This window comes from Siphateles boraxobius, unplaced genomic scaffold (genome assembly GCF_051911475.1).
Source record: "Siphateles boraxobius isolate OS27281-9 unplaced genomic scaffold, OSU_SipBor_1 13, whole genome shotgun sequence".
Lineage (NCBI taxonomy): Eukaryota > Metazoa > Chordata > Actinopteri > Cypriniformes > Leuciscidae > Siphateles > Siphateles boraxobius.
In genome coordinates this window covers 19,290,298-19,305,447 of record NW_027508733.1, presented here as the reverse complement: position 1 = coordinate 19,305,447, position 15,150 = coordinate 19,290,298, and the positions used below count along the sequence as shown (strand labels likewise).

The 15,150-nt window shown below is 42.5% G+C and overlaps 1 protein-coding gene across 13 annotated transcripts in view; it reads left to right on the top strand.

The window, feature by feature from the left end:
• Positions 1-13,622, top strand: part of nfia (nuclear factor I/A) — a 169,532-nt gene extending 155,910 nt beyond the window's left edge. For 11 of the 13 annotated variants that reach the window (XM_077226365.1, XM_077226369.1, XM_077226362.1 and 8 more), the window contains one exon: positions 10,482-10,836. In XM_077226365.1, coding sequence (XP_077082480.1) covers positions 10,482-10,496 — 15 coding nt within the window. In that variant the 3' untranslated portion in view covers positions 10,497-10,836. Of the gene's footprint in view, positions 1-10,481 lie in introns of all 13 variants that reach the window. The other 2 variants (XM_077226372.1, XM_077226373.1) reach the window with 2 other exon arrangements.
• The last annotated feature ends 1,528 nt before the right edge of the window (positions 13,623-15,150 follow it).

Below are 15,150 nucleotides of genomic sequence, written 5' to 3'. Positions count from 1 at the left end.
TAAATCATATTGTTTAGGAAAAAAATACATTTCAAATTAAGCTTAAGGCCTGAGCCTGAGCATGCTATTGTTGCACATAAAATATCAATGTTCATAACTGCAAAGAATTCAGAAACCCTCACACGATAGCATCACACACCATGAGATGGGTTAATTCTGTAATTCAATAACACTGTAATTCAATGCCATATATGTTACAATTTAAACGTTAAAGCAAATTGTTCTAGAAGGGTGGCATCATCCTTTACATTTTACACAGCTATATTTATTCAAATTGTTATGCTAATAATGTAACTTGTAAGGAAAATTGTGCATTAAATAGGGAAGTATATCTGGGGAAACTTTTACAAAAAGAAACACACACACACAAAAACAAATGCATGTCTCTTTGTAGTCTCGGCGAAGCTGTTTTATCAGCAGCATCCACAACAACAAAAATGTTGAACTTGAAAAACGTTTTTGCGCAAGTGCACTTGATGAAGGCGGATTGTATGAAATGGATCAATCCATAAGCATTGTTATTAACGAGCTGCAGTATGCACTGCATACTGAATCTGGTCCTCCAATTTCAGTACAGAAGGTGTTTTTCCACAGTTTAGTCCCCAACACACCTTCACAGCGTGCTCATACTCGCATCAGTGCACAGATCGCGACGCGCGTCTCTCTATATGAAGTAAATGGGAGCGGGAATTAACCGCAGTATGAACTCGTCACTTGAGGGAGTAAACACTGTACGCAATACCCCCAACCTCACACCAAATGTCAGGCCCTTTAGTCAGCAGAAATGTGAAATGTAGCCTACCTTAGCATATAAGAGGAAGACGCTGATATCTCGATTGAATTAATGCTTGAAGAATGCACTTCCACAGCAGCCACGGGTAACAGCAGATAGGCTAGCTGTTAAAGTTTTCTATGCAGAATTTGATTTGATGACAGTCACGAAACCGATTACTCGATCCAATCACGTTGATGAATTAAAAATACAATTTTAAAACAAGCATGTAACGAGTAACGACCACAAACGGAAGGAAAATAGCGGAGTAAAAGTATCAATACATCAAATGCACTCAAGTAAAAGTACTCAAAAAAGTACAATTTCTAAAAAGAAAAAAAAACCTACTTAATTACATTAACATGAGTATTTGTAATTCGTTACTTCACATCCCTGGTCGTCAGTCACACAAACTTCAGCAGTGATCGCGGATCATTTCATGTTTGCCCCTCAGGATGTATGGCTCTCCCTTATACCACTGTTTCATTCATTTTTACGCTGAATCATTCTTTTTTTCACTCCCGATCTCGCTCTTTTCCCGATTTGGTCCCCTGAGAGATAAAGGAAGAGATACTGAGAATCGGGATTGCTGTTGTGTTTCGTTGTGCACTGTGTCTCAAGTCTCACATGGTCTTCCTGGTTCAAGATAAGCTATCCCACAATGCATCATTGTTGTTAGGAAGTGATCCTTTTCACTTTATGTTTTATTCCGCGTACGTTTTTACACCAGTCTAAGTTCCGTCACCCCTAATTAAATCTAACCATCATACATTAGTTGAGAGTCTATAAAACGGATACGGATGTGTGTGTGTGAAACCACTTTAATTCTTCTGGCACAGCGTTCCACATCACCGCAAAGGACTTTTGAGAACTTTTTTTGAGCAGAGAGCTAATGAAAAGATTCATTAGTGGTGCTTGCTAAGACAAGAATCATCATTATTATTGATTATACTTTGGGATTGGGAATTGAAAAAACCCATATCTCCTCCCACACCGTTTGTGCTATGGGCAAGTTTTGCACTACAGTTAAGTTTTACACTTTTATACATAATTGGTTATTGTTTGTATTAGTAGTATTTTACTACTAATCCTAATCATAATAGGGATCATTGATAATATTCACAATACAGTATGTGTTGTAGTTGCTCATTGGTTACTGGTCGCTTAACCAGTAAAATAACCTGTATCATATTGGTCGATCTGTGAAAGATATTCCACAGTTTTTAAATGATATGCACATAGTTTTGTCTCTTAATTAAGTTGTGTTTGTTCTAGTTATGAAAGACCACCCATGTTGCAAACGTGAGAATGACAGGCTGTAATTTTACACTCTATATTGTCTGTCTGTCTGGTCCCCCTGTGTGCTGGGTATCTGCAGACTAAATCCTAGCTGTCAGCACACCCCTCTGTGTGGTAACATAAGCCCACTGTCCACAGAGTTACGGAGAGTATCGGAGAGAAGCTTACACGCTCCTGCTCTCTTTGCAGAACGCCGTCTCCAAAAGTCTTCTCAGGACAGGGGGAGGGAGGGAGGGAGGGAGGGGGAGGGAAAGTTTCAGAGCGGTCGAGCCGATAGACAAAGACACAAGGAAGCTGCACTGCACCGGAGCGCAGAAGTCCAGACTCAGCAACTTCTATTGATTAAAAACTAACCTTCCAGTTTCTCCGCTGCGCTTGCGGTGAGCAATAGAATTTAAACGAGGCGTAAGCCTGAGCCTTCCACGCCGATATCCAACCTGATAGAATCCACTCAATCTCGCAAATCATTTCTTTGTTCTTAACTACTTTGGATCATTTACTGCATTAGCCGGCCGAAGCCTAGACAGTATATATAATGCAATATTAATGTATTTAAAATGCACATTGTTAAAAATAACCAGTTATTATATATAGATATTATATGCACCTATAAAAATATATGTAGGTTTATGCATATTTTAATATATTTATCTATGTCTTTTGAATGTTTTAATAAAGCACTATGTTTAAAGACTATATATAAACTGTATTTGGATGTATGGTATTTTAAATATTATATAATATTAAATTAAATGCACTCCGTAGACCAAAAAAATTACCCTTTATGTGAAGTCTGTTTATATAATGCAGTAATAAAATATTCAAAATGTTTATAATTATTTAAAAATAAATAATACTTACATATACCTTTATCTTATGTAGTATATGATTTTACATACCAAAATATCCACTTTTCAGTGTTAGGTAACCTGACAAAAATAAAAAAAAATACACTGTTTATATGATGCATTATTTAAATATTCACACTGCACATAATTTAAAATAATGAAATATTTATATATGCTTTTAGTGTGGAGTATTAGATCTATTACATGGCAAAAAGATTTCAAATAAAGTGCATTTATATATGTATATAATGCATTAAAAGAGCATTATTTAAAAATGCTTGATGAAATATTTACATATTACACCTTCAGTGTGATGTATGTCCATCATATCTATCTATCTAACTATCTATCTATCTATCTATCATACACACACACACACTTATATATATATATATATATATATATATATATATATATATTAGCAATTAGTAGGTCAAATTTCCAATAATAACAGAAAAACTGAGTCTTGTGTGCAGGGCAGTAATGTGCAGCCTTGTTTTGTAATTAGAACGCAGTCCTTGAGTGCTTCTCTCTGATTGGCTAAAAACTCAGTGGGCTTAATTAATCAAGGCTGGTGATTGGTGGACAGTGTGTAAGCATTATGAGTTGAGCAGTGGGAGGAGCATGTGAATCACTGCAAACACTGAATCAATAGCGTGTGTATTTGCAGCAGAGGCCGGATGGGGCGGATCGCTCGGACAGAACGCCGGCCAGGAAGAGAATAGTAAGACGGAGTAGGGAAAGAGGGATCAGAGAGGGAGAGAAAGAAAGAGGGATAAGGAGGCGTGAGGCCCGGCCTTGCTAATGATAGTCACGTATACGGCTGTCTGGTTGTCCCTGGCAACCAGACATGATGTAACACCAGGATGAACTTGAACTTGGTGGGAGGAGGGAAGTTGGAAAGGGGAGGGGAGAACGGAGTGAAAAAGTGGGCGAGCACCGAACGACACTTGCTCACTTGCTGGAAACGTGAACAATGGAGCACAGCGATCAATAAGCCCATTTCACTGAAGGATTACAGGGTGCAGCTCGCTAACCTCACCACTCCCGTCTACAGACAGACGCCGTGTGGCGGAAAGTGCTGCAAAGGCATTCAGAGATGGACAGGAACAGGAAAAGAAAATGTTGTTGAGCTGAGCCCTCACAGAGTCAAGCACCATCTTAAGACCTGATACACGAGGCATAAGTGATCCCATAAGAAAAGAACAAGCATTTTCTGATTTTCTTTTTGGCAGTGTATTACAGGTACTTATGTTCAGGGTGTGAATTATCGGTTATAAACAGTATTAAACCCGCCAAAGAAAGTCAAAACAAAAGGTTTAGGGGATCTTAGTCAACATTACTACAACTGCATTCACAACTGATTTTACTCCTGTGGTGTGCTGTAATTTTGAAAGTGTATAATGACAGAAAATGTATGTCGGGGTTCGATTTTATCCCTTTAAGAATGGGGTGGCTGGAAGGGAGGTGTTGAATTAAATTAACATGCACTGGGGAATCCTGCACAGTAAAACCAGGAACATGGATTAAGAAAGTAAATAAGAAATTAATAATCTATTTATTATCAAACAGCATTTTAGTAATGTTTTCTCTTTATTATAGCTTTACATATCACAAGTATATTACAAATGAACTTTATTTAACAAACAATATTTAGAAAATTATAAAAATTGAAATGCTAAAATAAAAAATATTTCTGTTTAATAATCGATAAATTATATAAAAATACATTTATAAAATAAAATAAAAATGTCTCATAAAGGCTGCATTTATTTGTTAAAATACAGTAAAAACGTCTCGGTTACGTATGTAACCCTAGTTCCCTGATAGGGAACGAGACGCTGCGTCAAACGCTGCGGGAACGCCCCTGCGTTGTGCGTCATGAAGCACGTATGGAATCAGCCCAATGGAGAGATGAAACGTCATAGGCGGGTGACGTCATCGACCAGGAAACTATAAAGCACCCCAAAAACACAAGCGCATTAGCTTCTGATAGGCTTGAAGGAAGCGCTAACGGGAGTGCCGGGAGTATGGCGGAGCGACGCAGCGTCTCGTTCCCTATCAGGGAACTAGGGTTACATACGTAACCGAGACGTTCCCTTTCAAGGGAACTTCGAGCTGCGTCAAACGCTGCGGGAACGCGAATACCCACGTCGCCATAGGACCAAATGACCGTCATGTGAGACTAGCGCACAGAGGACGAGAGCACCTGTGCCCCAGGGGTAGAGCTTAAGTCTAGGTCATAGAACTTAATAAAAGTATGCGGTGAAGACCATCCAGCCGCATCACAAACATCACTCAGGGAAACCCCCGACAAAAGAGCTTTAGAAGCAGCCATACTCCTGGTAGAGTGAGCTCGGACAACCAAAGGTGAAGGCTGGCCAGCCGACTCATAAGCAAGTGAGATAGCCTCAACCACCCACTTGCTCATTCTCTGTTTAGACGCCGGACACCCCTTCCTGGGTGGCCCGAAACATACAAAAAGTTGTTCTGATTTCCTCCACAGGGCAGCTCTGTGGACATAAGCGTCTAATGCCCTAACAGGGCAGAGTGAATTAAGTTTCTCCTGGTCCGATGACATAAATGGAGGAGGACAGAAAGCCTGCAGAACCGTAGGTCTAACAATATTAGTAGGAACCTTAGGAACGTAACCTGGTCTAGGATGCAGAAAAGCTTTAACCATGCCAGGTGCAAATTCCAGGCACGAGGGTGAAACCGACAGAGCCTGCAAATCTCCGATTCTTTTTAGTGAAGAGATAGCAAGCAAAAAGATAGTCTTAAAAGTGAGAAACTTCTCGGGAACTTCTTCGATAGGTTCAAAAGGAGCTAGGGAAAGACCTTCTAATACAATGGCCAGATCCCAAGTCGGCACCCTCGTACGAACTGCTGGCCTCAGCCTCAAAGTGCCACGGAGGAAACGAGTTATAAGCGGGTGTCTCCCAAGAGAAACTCCACTGAAAGGGACGTGGTAAGCAGCTAGTGCCGCCACATACACCTTTAGTGTGGAGGGGGATAACCCTGTGGAGAAGCGCTCCTGCAGGAATTCCAGCACTGCACCCACTGGGCAGTTAACTGGGTCCTGCAGGTGTTCTCCACACCAAGAAGTGAAAAGTTTCCACTTCAAGGCATAAAGCTTCCTCGTGGATGGAGCTCTGGAGTTAAGAATGGTCTCAACAACCTCGGTTGAGAGACCGGAGTCTATGAGCTGGGCCCCCTCAGAGGCCAAGCCCACAGTTTCCACAATTCTGGGCGGGGGTGAAGTATCGTGCCCCCCGCCTGGGAGAGTAGATCCCTCCTGACCGGGAGCTCCAAAGGAGAACCGTCCAGGAGAGAAATCAGGTCCGCAAACCATACTCGGGCCGGCCAGAACGGGGCTACTAGTAGTAGACTGACCCCGTCCCGGCGGACCCTCTCCAGAACTCCTGGTAACAGAGCAATCGGGGGAAAGGCGTACAGACGTGACCTCGGCCACGGCTGCACCATAGCATCCAACCCCAGGGGGGCTGGAAGAGTGATGGAGAACCACCGATGACAATGAGTGGTCTCCTTGGAAGCGAATAGGTCCACCTCGGCGCGACCGAAACTCAACCAAAGGAGCTCCACCACCTCGGGGTGGAGTCTCCATTCCCCTGGCCTCGGCCCCTGCCTCGACAGGGAGTCTGCTACCACATTCAAATACCCAGGGAGATACATTGCTCTCAGAGATAGTAGCTTCCCTTGGGACCACAGGAGGATCTGACGGGCCAACTTGTAAAGCCGGCGAGACCGCAGGCCCCCCTGATGATTTATATAAGAGACCACCGACGTGTTGTCTGATTGAACTAACACATGATGGCCTCTCAGGTCTGTTAGGAAGTGTTTCAGAGCCTGAAACACAGCCAACATCTCTAGACAATTTATGTGCCACGAAAGATGATGATCCTGCCACAGACCTTGGGCTGGGCGACCACTCATGACCGCCCCCCACCCTGTGAGGGAAGCATCCGTCGTTAGCGTTATGCGACGACAAAGAGCCCCCAGCACAGGACCTTTGGATAGGAACCAAGTTTCTCTCCACATGACCAGAGCACGAAGGCAGCGCCGCGTGACTTTGAACGTGCGGAGCGGATTTCCCCTCGGGGAGAATCCCTTGGTCCTGAGCCACCACTGTAGCGGTCTCATGTACAACAGGCCGCAAGGTATAACGTTGGACGCTGCTGCCATCAGACCCAACAGTCTCTGAAACTGCTTGACAGTGAGTAGCTGGCCTAGCTTCACTTGTTTCACAGCTGAGAGAATCGAAGCGATGCGGGTCGGAGAGAGTCGCGCCCGCATCGATACCGAATCCCAAACGACACCCAGAAAAGTGGTCTTCTGGGAAGGAGATAATACACTTTTCTTTGCGTTCAGCCTCAACCCCAACTTTCTGATATGAGCGAGGACGACATCTCGATGCCGAACCGCCATCTGCTCGGTCTGAGCTAAAATCAACCAATCGTCGATGTAATTGAGAATACGAATGCCCTGAAGCCTCAGAGGCACTAGTGCTGCATCCATGCATTTCGTGAAAGTGCGGGGAGATAAAGCTAGGCCAAACGGAAGAACCCTGTACTGGTACGCCTCGCCCCCGAAGGCGAACCTCAGGAACTTCCTGTGTTGTGGAAGGATGGACACATGGAAGTATGCGTCCTTCAGATCTATCGTGACAAACCAGTCCTCGGACCTGATTTGAGACACGATCTGCTTGATAGTGAGCATCTTGAATTTTAGCTTCCCTACCGAGCGATTCAATATGCGCAGGTCTAAAATTGGACGCAACCCCCCATCCTTCTTTGGAACGATGAAATATCGGCTGTAATAACCTGACTCCAAACTGGGAGGAGGAACCCGTTCTATAGCCTCTTTTTGAAGGAGCGTTTTCACCTCTTGTTCCAATACCAGAGCCTGCTCGGGGCCCACCACTGTGTGCAGAACCCCTCTGAATTTTGGTGGACGACACCTGAACTGGATAGCATAACCCTTTTCTACTGTCTGCAGGACCCAATGAGATATTTTTGGAAGGCTTTTCCACTCTGCCAGAAATTCTACTAAGGGTACCAGCCTCTCGAGACTGGCCTCTGGTGTAACTTGAGCAGCAGACGCAGCGCCCTGTAACGGCGCACCGGCAGGGAACAACTGGTCTGACCGCTCTGAGACCCTCCTCAGAGGGAGCGAGCGTCCCTCGGGAAAGCGCTCGCTGGGATCGTCTGTGCCCCGGCATAAAGGCGGGGTTGGCAGAACGAGCCCCTGAGGGCACCGAGGAGGAATGGGCACCGTAAAAAGAGGTGAACACCTTTCCGCCTCGGTGGGGACCACCCTCAGCATCCTGAACGGCTTGGCGTCAGGACTTCTTCTTAGCCGAAGCCTTCTTAGCCAATATAACTGTCCTCAGATCAGTTCTACTGGGAGAAGGCTTCGGCTGAGAGTGTCGCGGCTGAGCCCACTGTCCAGCAGGGGGAGCACGAGACGCGACACTCTGCCTCTGCTGCGCTCTATGTGATGAGCTCGAAGACGGCCGGGGCTGCTCCCGCCCAGCAGCCCCAGGGACATGAACTTTAAGGGGAAGAAACTTTTTAAAAGCTGCAGTTTGTTTCTTTTCTTCTTGGAATTTATCGATAACTGAATTCACAGCATCACCAAACAACCCCATGGGAGAAAGAGGAGCATCTAAAAGAAAAGCTTTTTCTCTCTCTTTAATATTAGTCTGATTTAACCACAAATGTCTTTCTGCGGCCACCAGAGCTGCCATAGAACGACCCATTAATTTGGCCGATTCTCTGGTGGCACGCAGGGATAAATCAGCAGCCTGACGCAGTTCGCGAACTACGTCAGTACTGACCTCCTCACTCTCACTCATGTCCCTTAGCAGATCAGCCTGGTATGCCCGCAAGATTGACATAGTATGCAGACATGACACAGCCTGACCTGCTGCCGAATATGCTTTACCCACCAAAGCCGAAGTGTTTCTTAAAGGCTTGGAGGGTAATGCCGGTGCCTTAAAAGATGATGCTGCTTCGGGGGAGAGATGGCTCGCAAGCGTCTCTTCCACACGAGGCAAAGCACCATAACCATGAGCCTTGGCTCCCATAATATTAGCGTATGTTGAAGTCTGGGGACTAAACACTCTATATGACACCGGTTTTCTCCATGATTTCGACACCTCGGTGTGGAGATCATGGAAAAACGGCAGGCACCGGCGTGGAGGCTGCACGCGTGACGGCAAAAATCTCTCATCCAACTTTGATTTAGAAACAGACTCCTGTCTAGTCACTGGCCATTCAATATTAAGTTTTTCAACAGCTCTTGTTAACACCTCCATAAGCTCATCACTCTCAGGAGTGTGGGGTGGCGAATCCTCCACATCTCCCTCAACACTAACAACATCAAGTTCCTCAGAACTGGATAGCTGCAGCATTGGTGCCTCAGCCCGAGCGGAAGAAACCGCAGCGCGTGCTTCCGAACCCGGGACTGAGGCACTGGATCTCACAGGTGAAGGGAGAGATAAGGCAGAGCCCGTCTCAAACCCCGCTGTGAGATCCATATGCGATCCCCACGATAAGCGCCGCCGCTCTGCCTCGGCAGAAGCGGGACCCGAACCGCGGGGAGCGCGCACCGAACCGCTCTCCTCAAAGAGCGATCGGCGGGAGCGGAGCGTCCTTAACGGCAAACGCTCGCAATGCTCACAGTCTGCTCCCTCGAGAGCAAACTGGGCATGCTGAACTCCCAAACAAACAACACAAAGATCATGTGTATCCCCGCTCGTTAAATAACGCGAGCAGGGAGGAACACACTTTCTAAACTGCTGTTCGTCCGCCATAATCTCTCAATATATATATATAGGGATAAATTGTTTGTGTGGTGCAGGGTATGTAAGACAGACAATATCACACAGGGACAGATTCACATGTAGCGCGACTGAAAGCACAGAAGCTAATGCGCTTGTGTTTTTGGGGTGCTTTATAGTTTCCTGGTCGATGACGTCACCCGCCTATGACGTTTCATCTCTCCATTGGGCTGATTCCATACGTGCTTCATGACGCACAACGCAGGGGCGTTCCCGCAGCGTTTGACGCAGCTCGAAGTTCCCTTGAAAGGGAACAGTAATATTGTGAAAAACTATTACAATCTAAAATAACTGTTGTCTATTTGAGTATATTTTAAAATGTAATTTATTCCTGTGATGCAAAGCTGAATTTTCAGCATCATTGTCACATGACCTTTCAGAAATCATTCTAATACGCCGATTTGTTGTGCTGCTTAATGTTCTTGTGGAAACTCCTTTTGATGAATAGACATTTATTTGAAATGGAAATCTTACTGACTGCAAACTTTTGATGATAGTGTAATAAAATTAAAAAAAGTAATATTTAAAAAGAAAAGGTCAGATTGCAGCCCAAAAATGAATGAAATTAGCCAGTTAACACCATTGCAAGTCATTGTATAGTTCACTCAACGTTGATAATACTCCTTGTTCTTTGAAATCAATGAATTGTTAATTTTCACACCAAACCTCACCAATGTTGCTCCTCTCTGTTTCGTTGCAGTGGTACCTGGGCTAAAGACTCCCGACACGGACCGGCCGCTCCCGAGGTCACACGACCACCCCCTCTGTCTCCCCTGAGTACGACCCGCAAACATGTACACCAGTCTGAACAGAGAGAAGCCACTTGCTGCCCCAGTACTGGACAGACCCACAGCATGGCTCCAGCAGAACCCCGCCAAGCCCTGGAACAAGAGGAACCGACTCAATGCGCTTACACCCACTTACTATATATCTATATAGTCCATATGTATTCTTCCATATGTATGGTTTACATGCCTATATTCATATATAGTAGCTGTCAAGCTCTTCTGAGGGTGGAGCTCAAAAAAAAAACAAGAGCTTTGTTTTCTCGGAAACGTGCACGTTTTTTTATTTTTATGTTTGTTTAGTTTTGTTTTGTATTTTTGGGTTTACCCTCACAGATAGACGAGGAAAACGTAACATGACACAATCAAAGAGCTTCCCGCATCTGTGCCTGTGGTCTTAAAGAGAAGTCTGAGGCGTTTCGAATCAAACACAGTCTGCGGCCAAGGGTCGCAAACCCACAGCCACCTGGAGGTCGGAGCTCTTGCCTTTCAATCACTCGTTTTGACGGATCAATCCGGTTTCGTATCGTGAACGTTGGAGGTTTCGCCTGGGTCAGATATACCACCAGCTAAAATCTCCATTGCGTCTTCTGACCAGGACCATTTCCTCCCCCTTCCACCATCATCATCACCACCACCATCAACACCATGTCAGATCAAGAACCCTTTCAAGGACTCAAACGAACCCCTCGCTCCGATTTTTATCTGTTGTTTTTTTTTTTTGGGGCAGGCGATGAAGAAGTCATGAACAGTGATGTTTGATATCAGGTCATTTTACAGTATACTAATGGGAGATCTCCCCACATGGAGGCATGTTCATATTGTGTGTTTTTCGTGCAAAAATCATTGCGATTCTTTCTACTAAACCCCAGAGGAAGGTCTGTCGCACACCAAGGGCCGAGTGAAGGTTTGATCTTCCATAAACTTCAAGAAAAGTTTAACAGTGAATACTGAATTGAGGAAAGTGCAATTTTGTTGGGTAGATGTTGGATTGTTAAATATCTTTGTAAGATAGATCGTTGAAGCGATTGTTGGAAAGTAAATATATATAAATATATATATTTTTCTTCCTAGTCCGTTCACACCTCCAGGACTCTAAAATATCGGGGTACAAAAAAAAAAAAATAACAACACGTAAAGAGGAAAAATAGAACAAATAGCCTTGTGAGAAATAAGGGGAGCTGTAATTGATTTTTCTTTCGTTGTTTTTTTTATGTGTTTGTTTGTTCATCTTTTCTTAGCATTGTAGAACAAATGCCCCTTTAAGAAATATCACTGTTTTTAGGATTCCTGCTAGTTCGTTTCCAAAACGCTACAGCAATTGTTTTAATTTAACCAAGCACATAATGTACGCAGAAAATCAGCAGTTTGCAAAATCATGAACGCAAGGAAACACGTAAAAAGCAAGGGGCGAAATACTGAACTAACTTCCTCGCAAACACTTTCGAAGGTGTTGCGCAAAAATGTGAAGATCAAAAAATGCATCCAGTTTTGTTGTTTTTGAGTTTTTGTTCGTTTCCTGTACAAAATATATATATATATATATATATATATATATACACACACACACACACACACACTTACAGTCTCATCCACCGTCGATCAAAGCTCAGTAAAGTAAAAAATAATAATAATAATCTGCATGTTCTAGTGTTAGTGAGAAATTTTTACATAGATTATGTAGAGTTAAAGTAGTGTGAAAAATATTGTAATCCCAACATCGGGCACTTGCCGATCAACTATTTGTTTGGTCCCTTAAAAAAGGGTATTTTTACTGCTGTTCTCACAATCAACCAGCTAAACATCTCTCTGACTCTTCTCAGCTTGTCGTCTCCCTTCCTCCTTTATTCCCGTCAGAACAATTATTTTCATGTCTCAAGAGCGACGTACGCACTTCATTGTCTTTTCAAACTGCACGAACAATTCCACATCGATGTGCCTTGAGCGATGGTCTAGTTCTGAGTTATTGCACAAGCTGTAATGTGGAGACTATTTTTTCACATTTTCACCCCACCAGTGAAATTAGCGCTAATAGTGGCGTTTGCTAATGATAATACACAGTATTACTCTCCATTTAACTACATTTCGCCACTATCGGTCATCCAAAGCTTCGAAAATCCCATCATGTTCACTTCGATCAGTCAAAAGTCAATCATTCACCTACAGAGGTTTTGATGTCATCGAGCTCTTTTTCTCTGATTTAACGCTAGTGTATTGATATTTATGGATGTTGCTGCAATTTCTAAACGACGACTACTTTTTCTTTTCAGTCTTCCTGTTTGTTTGCTTTTTCATTCCCAGCGATGAATAATGAGGAAAACAATATGCAATACTTGCTTGCACTCATATAGTCATTTTTTATTTTGCCTTTCATTTTTTTTTTTACCACCAAAGTGAGCACTTTGACAGGTCAGTGTGCTTTTCATACCCTTGACACGAGAAAACGCCATTGATCAGCCTCACTTCATAAACGTTTTCCTTTTTTTCGGTCATAATCAAGCCTTAAAAAGGAGGAAACTTTCTTTCCATCACAAACACACAAGCGCGAACACGTCCAGGACAAAAAAATTATGCCCAGTTTTTATGTACATTTTGAGGAAGTTCCATGTTATATTAATTGTTTACCTGTTTATTTTCTATTACATATATCATTTAAGAAAAGAAAATGATGGGAATGAGTTTCCCAGGCATCTGATGTGATGGTTTAGTAGTTTCACTTGTGTGAGTTGTTGTTTCTTTTAGCGTGAATTTTTTATTTTTTTTTTGTCATTGTTCTTGCCTACTTTTTAGAAATGAGTTGGGCATTACTTTCTTAATCGTCTGCACTAAATATATGACAATTGTGATCATTGAGAAAAAATACAGAAAAAAATGTACAAAAAAAAAGAAGCTTCCAGGGCTTAAAAGAGCGAAGGGAAACATGATTGCACGGATATTTTTTTGGTCACAAAAACCTGGTTTAGAGCAGCCTGGCATCTAATCAGCAAGATTGGCTGTGTGTGTAAAATAATGACAAAATTGCACCCTTTTTAAAGAAAGAAAAAAAAAGAGAAAAAGATTTTCAAGCAATAGTTTGGGCAGTCTGTTTTGTTCCCGTGTTGTGTGTGTAATTTAGTTTTTTGGTACAACGTTGGAGAAAATGTGGGAGACGCGAACAAACCGAATCGATTAGATACGAGAGTTAGGGCGGACGCACCTGAGTATGGGAGATTTGATGTTTGTATATTGTATAGTTTTATTAATTACACTGATTTTAAAGCTGCCCTATTTTATAATGCAGGACTTTTGTAACATTGATTAAATGAGGAAAAACTAGTGTTGTGAATTTTCTGATTGTTTGTATTAAGGCCACATAAATAGAACTGGTTTTGTTTGTCTGGGGAACTGGATTTAAGTTTAAAACTTCCTGTTTCCTATTTTTTTTTTTTTTTTTTTTTTGCTTTCCTTTTTGTATGTATTTAAGGACTTATTTCTTCTTTCGATGGTATAGAAGTACTCCTATACTTGAAAAGTGTAGGATGCCGAGGTGAAAACCCCATTGTAAATGGATGTTACAAGTATGCTGTATGTTTTGAAGGTTATTTGTTGCATCAGTGTTGATGAAGCTAAATCTAGATAATTCTGAGGATGTTGGTAAAAAGAGAGCGTTTTTATGCATTTTAAAATTAGTTTTAGGCAGAAGACAATGACATAGACAGCCAAAGGATGCCCCTATTATAAATGCATCTAGGCATCTTTTTGTGTTCACCATTCCATGCTGGAAAATAAACCGCTTGATATGCAACATGATTCTTTTTTCTTTTCAACTTCTTCATCTTTCTTCCACCGCCCACCAGCGCACGCACATACACACACACACAAAGACAGTCGAGCGGCGTTACATGACGGGAAGGTTGGTCACAACGGGGCGTCAATAAAACCATTCCTCACTCGATTTTACATTGGCCCTCTCATTGACCATAACTCACGCGAAATCGCTTGATGGTTGTTTAAAACACTAAAAAGACATACGATTCCTCACAAAAAGAAGAACTTTGACTTTTGTTCACAATAAATGGATGAGGTTCAGAGTCAAACAATTTTCCATCCCATTTTATCACTTTTTAATTTGGTTTAGGTTATACTGTCTCATTTTGTTTACACATATTATGTAAAATAATAGTCATGATCATTTGTGGCATTTTAAACACGATCTGAATATTTTGAAACTCAATGTGATACTTCTACATTTCCCCAATCAATGACCCTTTTAGTGGTATGTTAACATTTTCCATTCAATAACATCAATGCTAGTCCTGAAACAGGGTTGAATAAAGGTCCCGCAGGCCTTTATCATTTTTATGTCCCCATTTTTGAGGGCATTGCATCGCTAACTTTCATTTGTTTGTTTGAAGCGGGAACAAAGAATTGGATGGTTTAAGGCAGGAATACGGCTTTATATCAGGGTAATATTCAATCATGAGACATTTTAAAATGTAAAAAGCCAAAAACACAACTAAATCAAGTATACGCCCATTCACTGCTCTGGAACACTACAGGTAGACTGCTACTTTTTTATTATGCTTAAACTCTTAGCAAACCCAT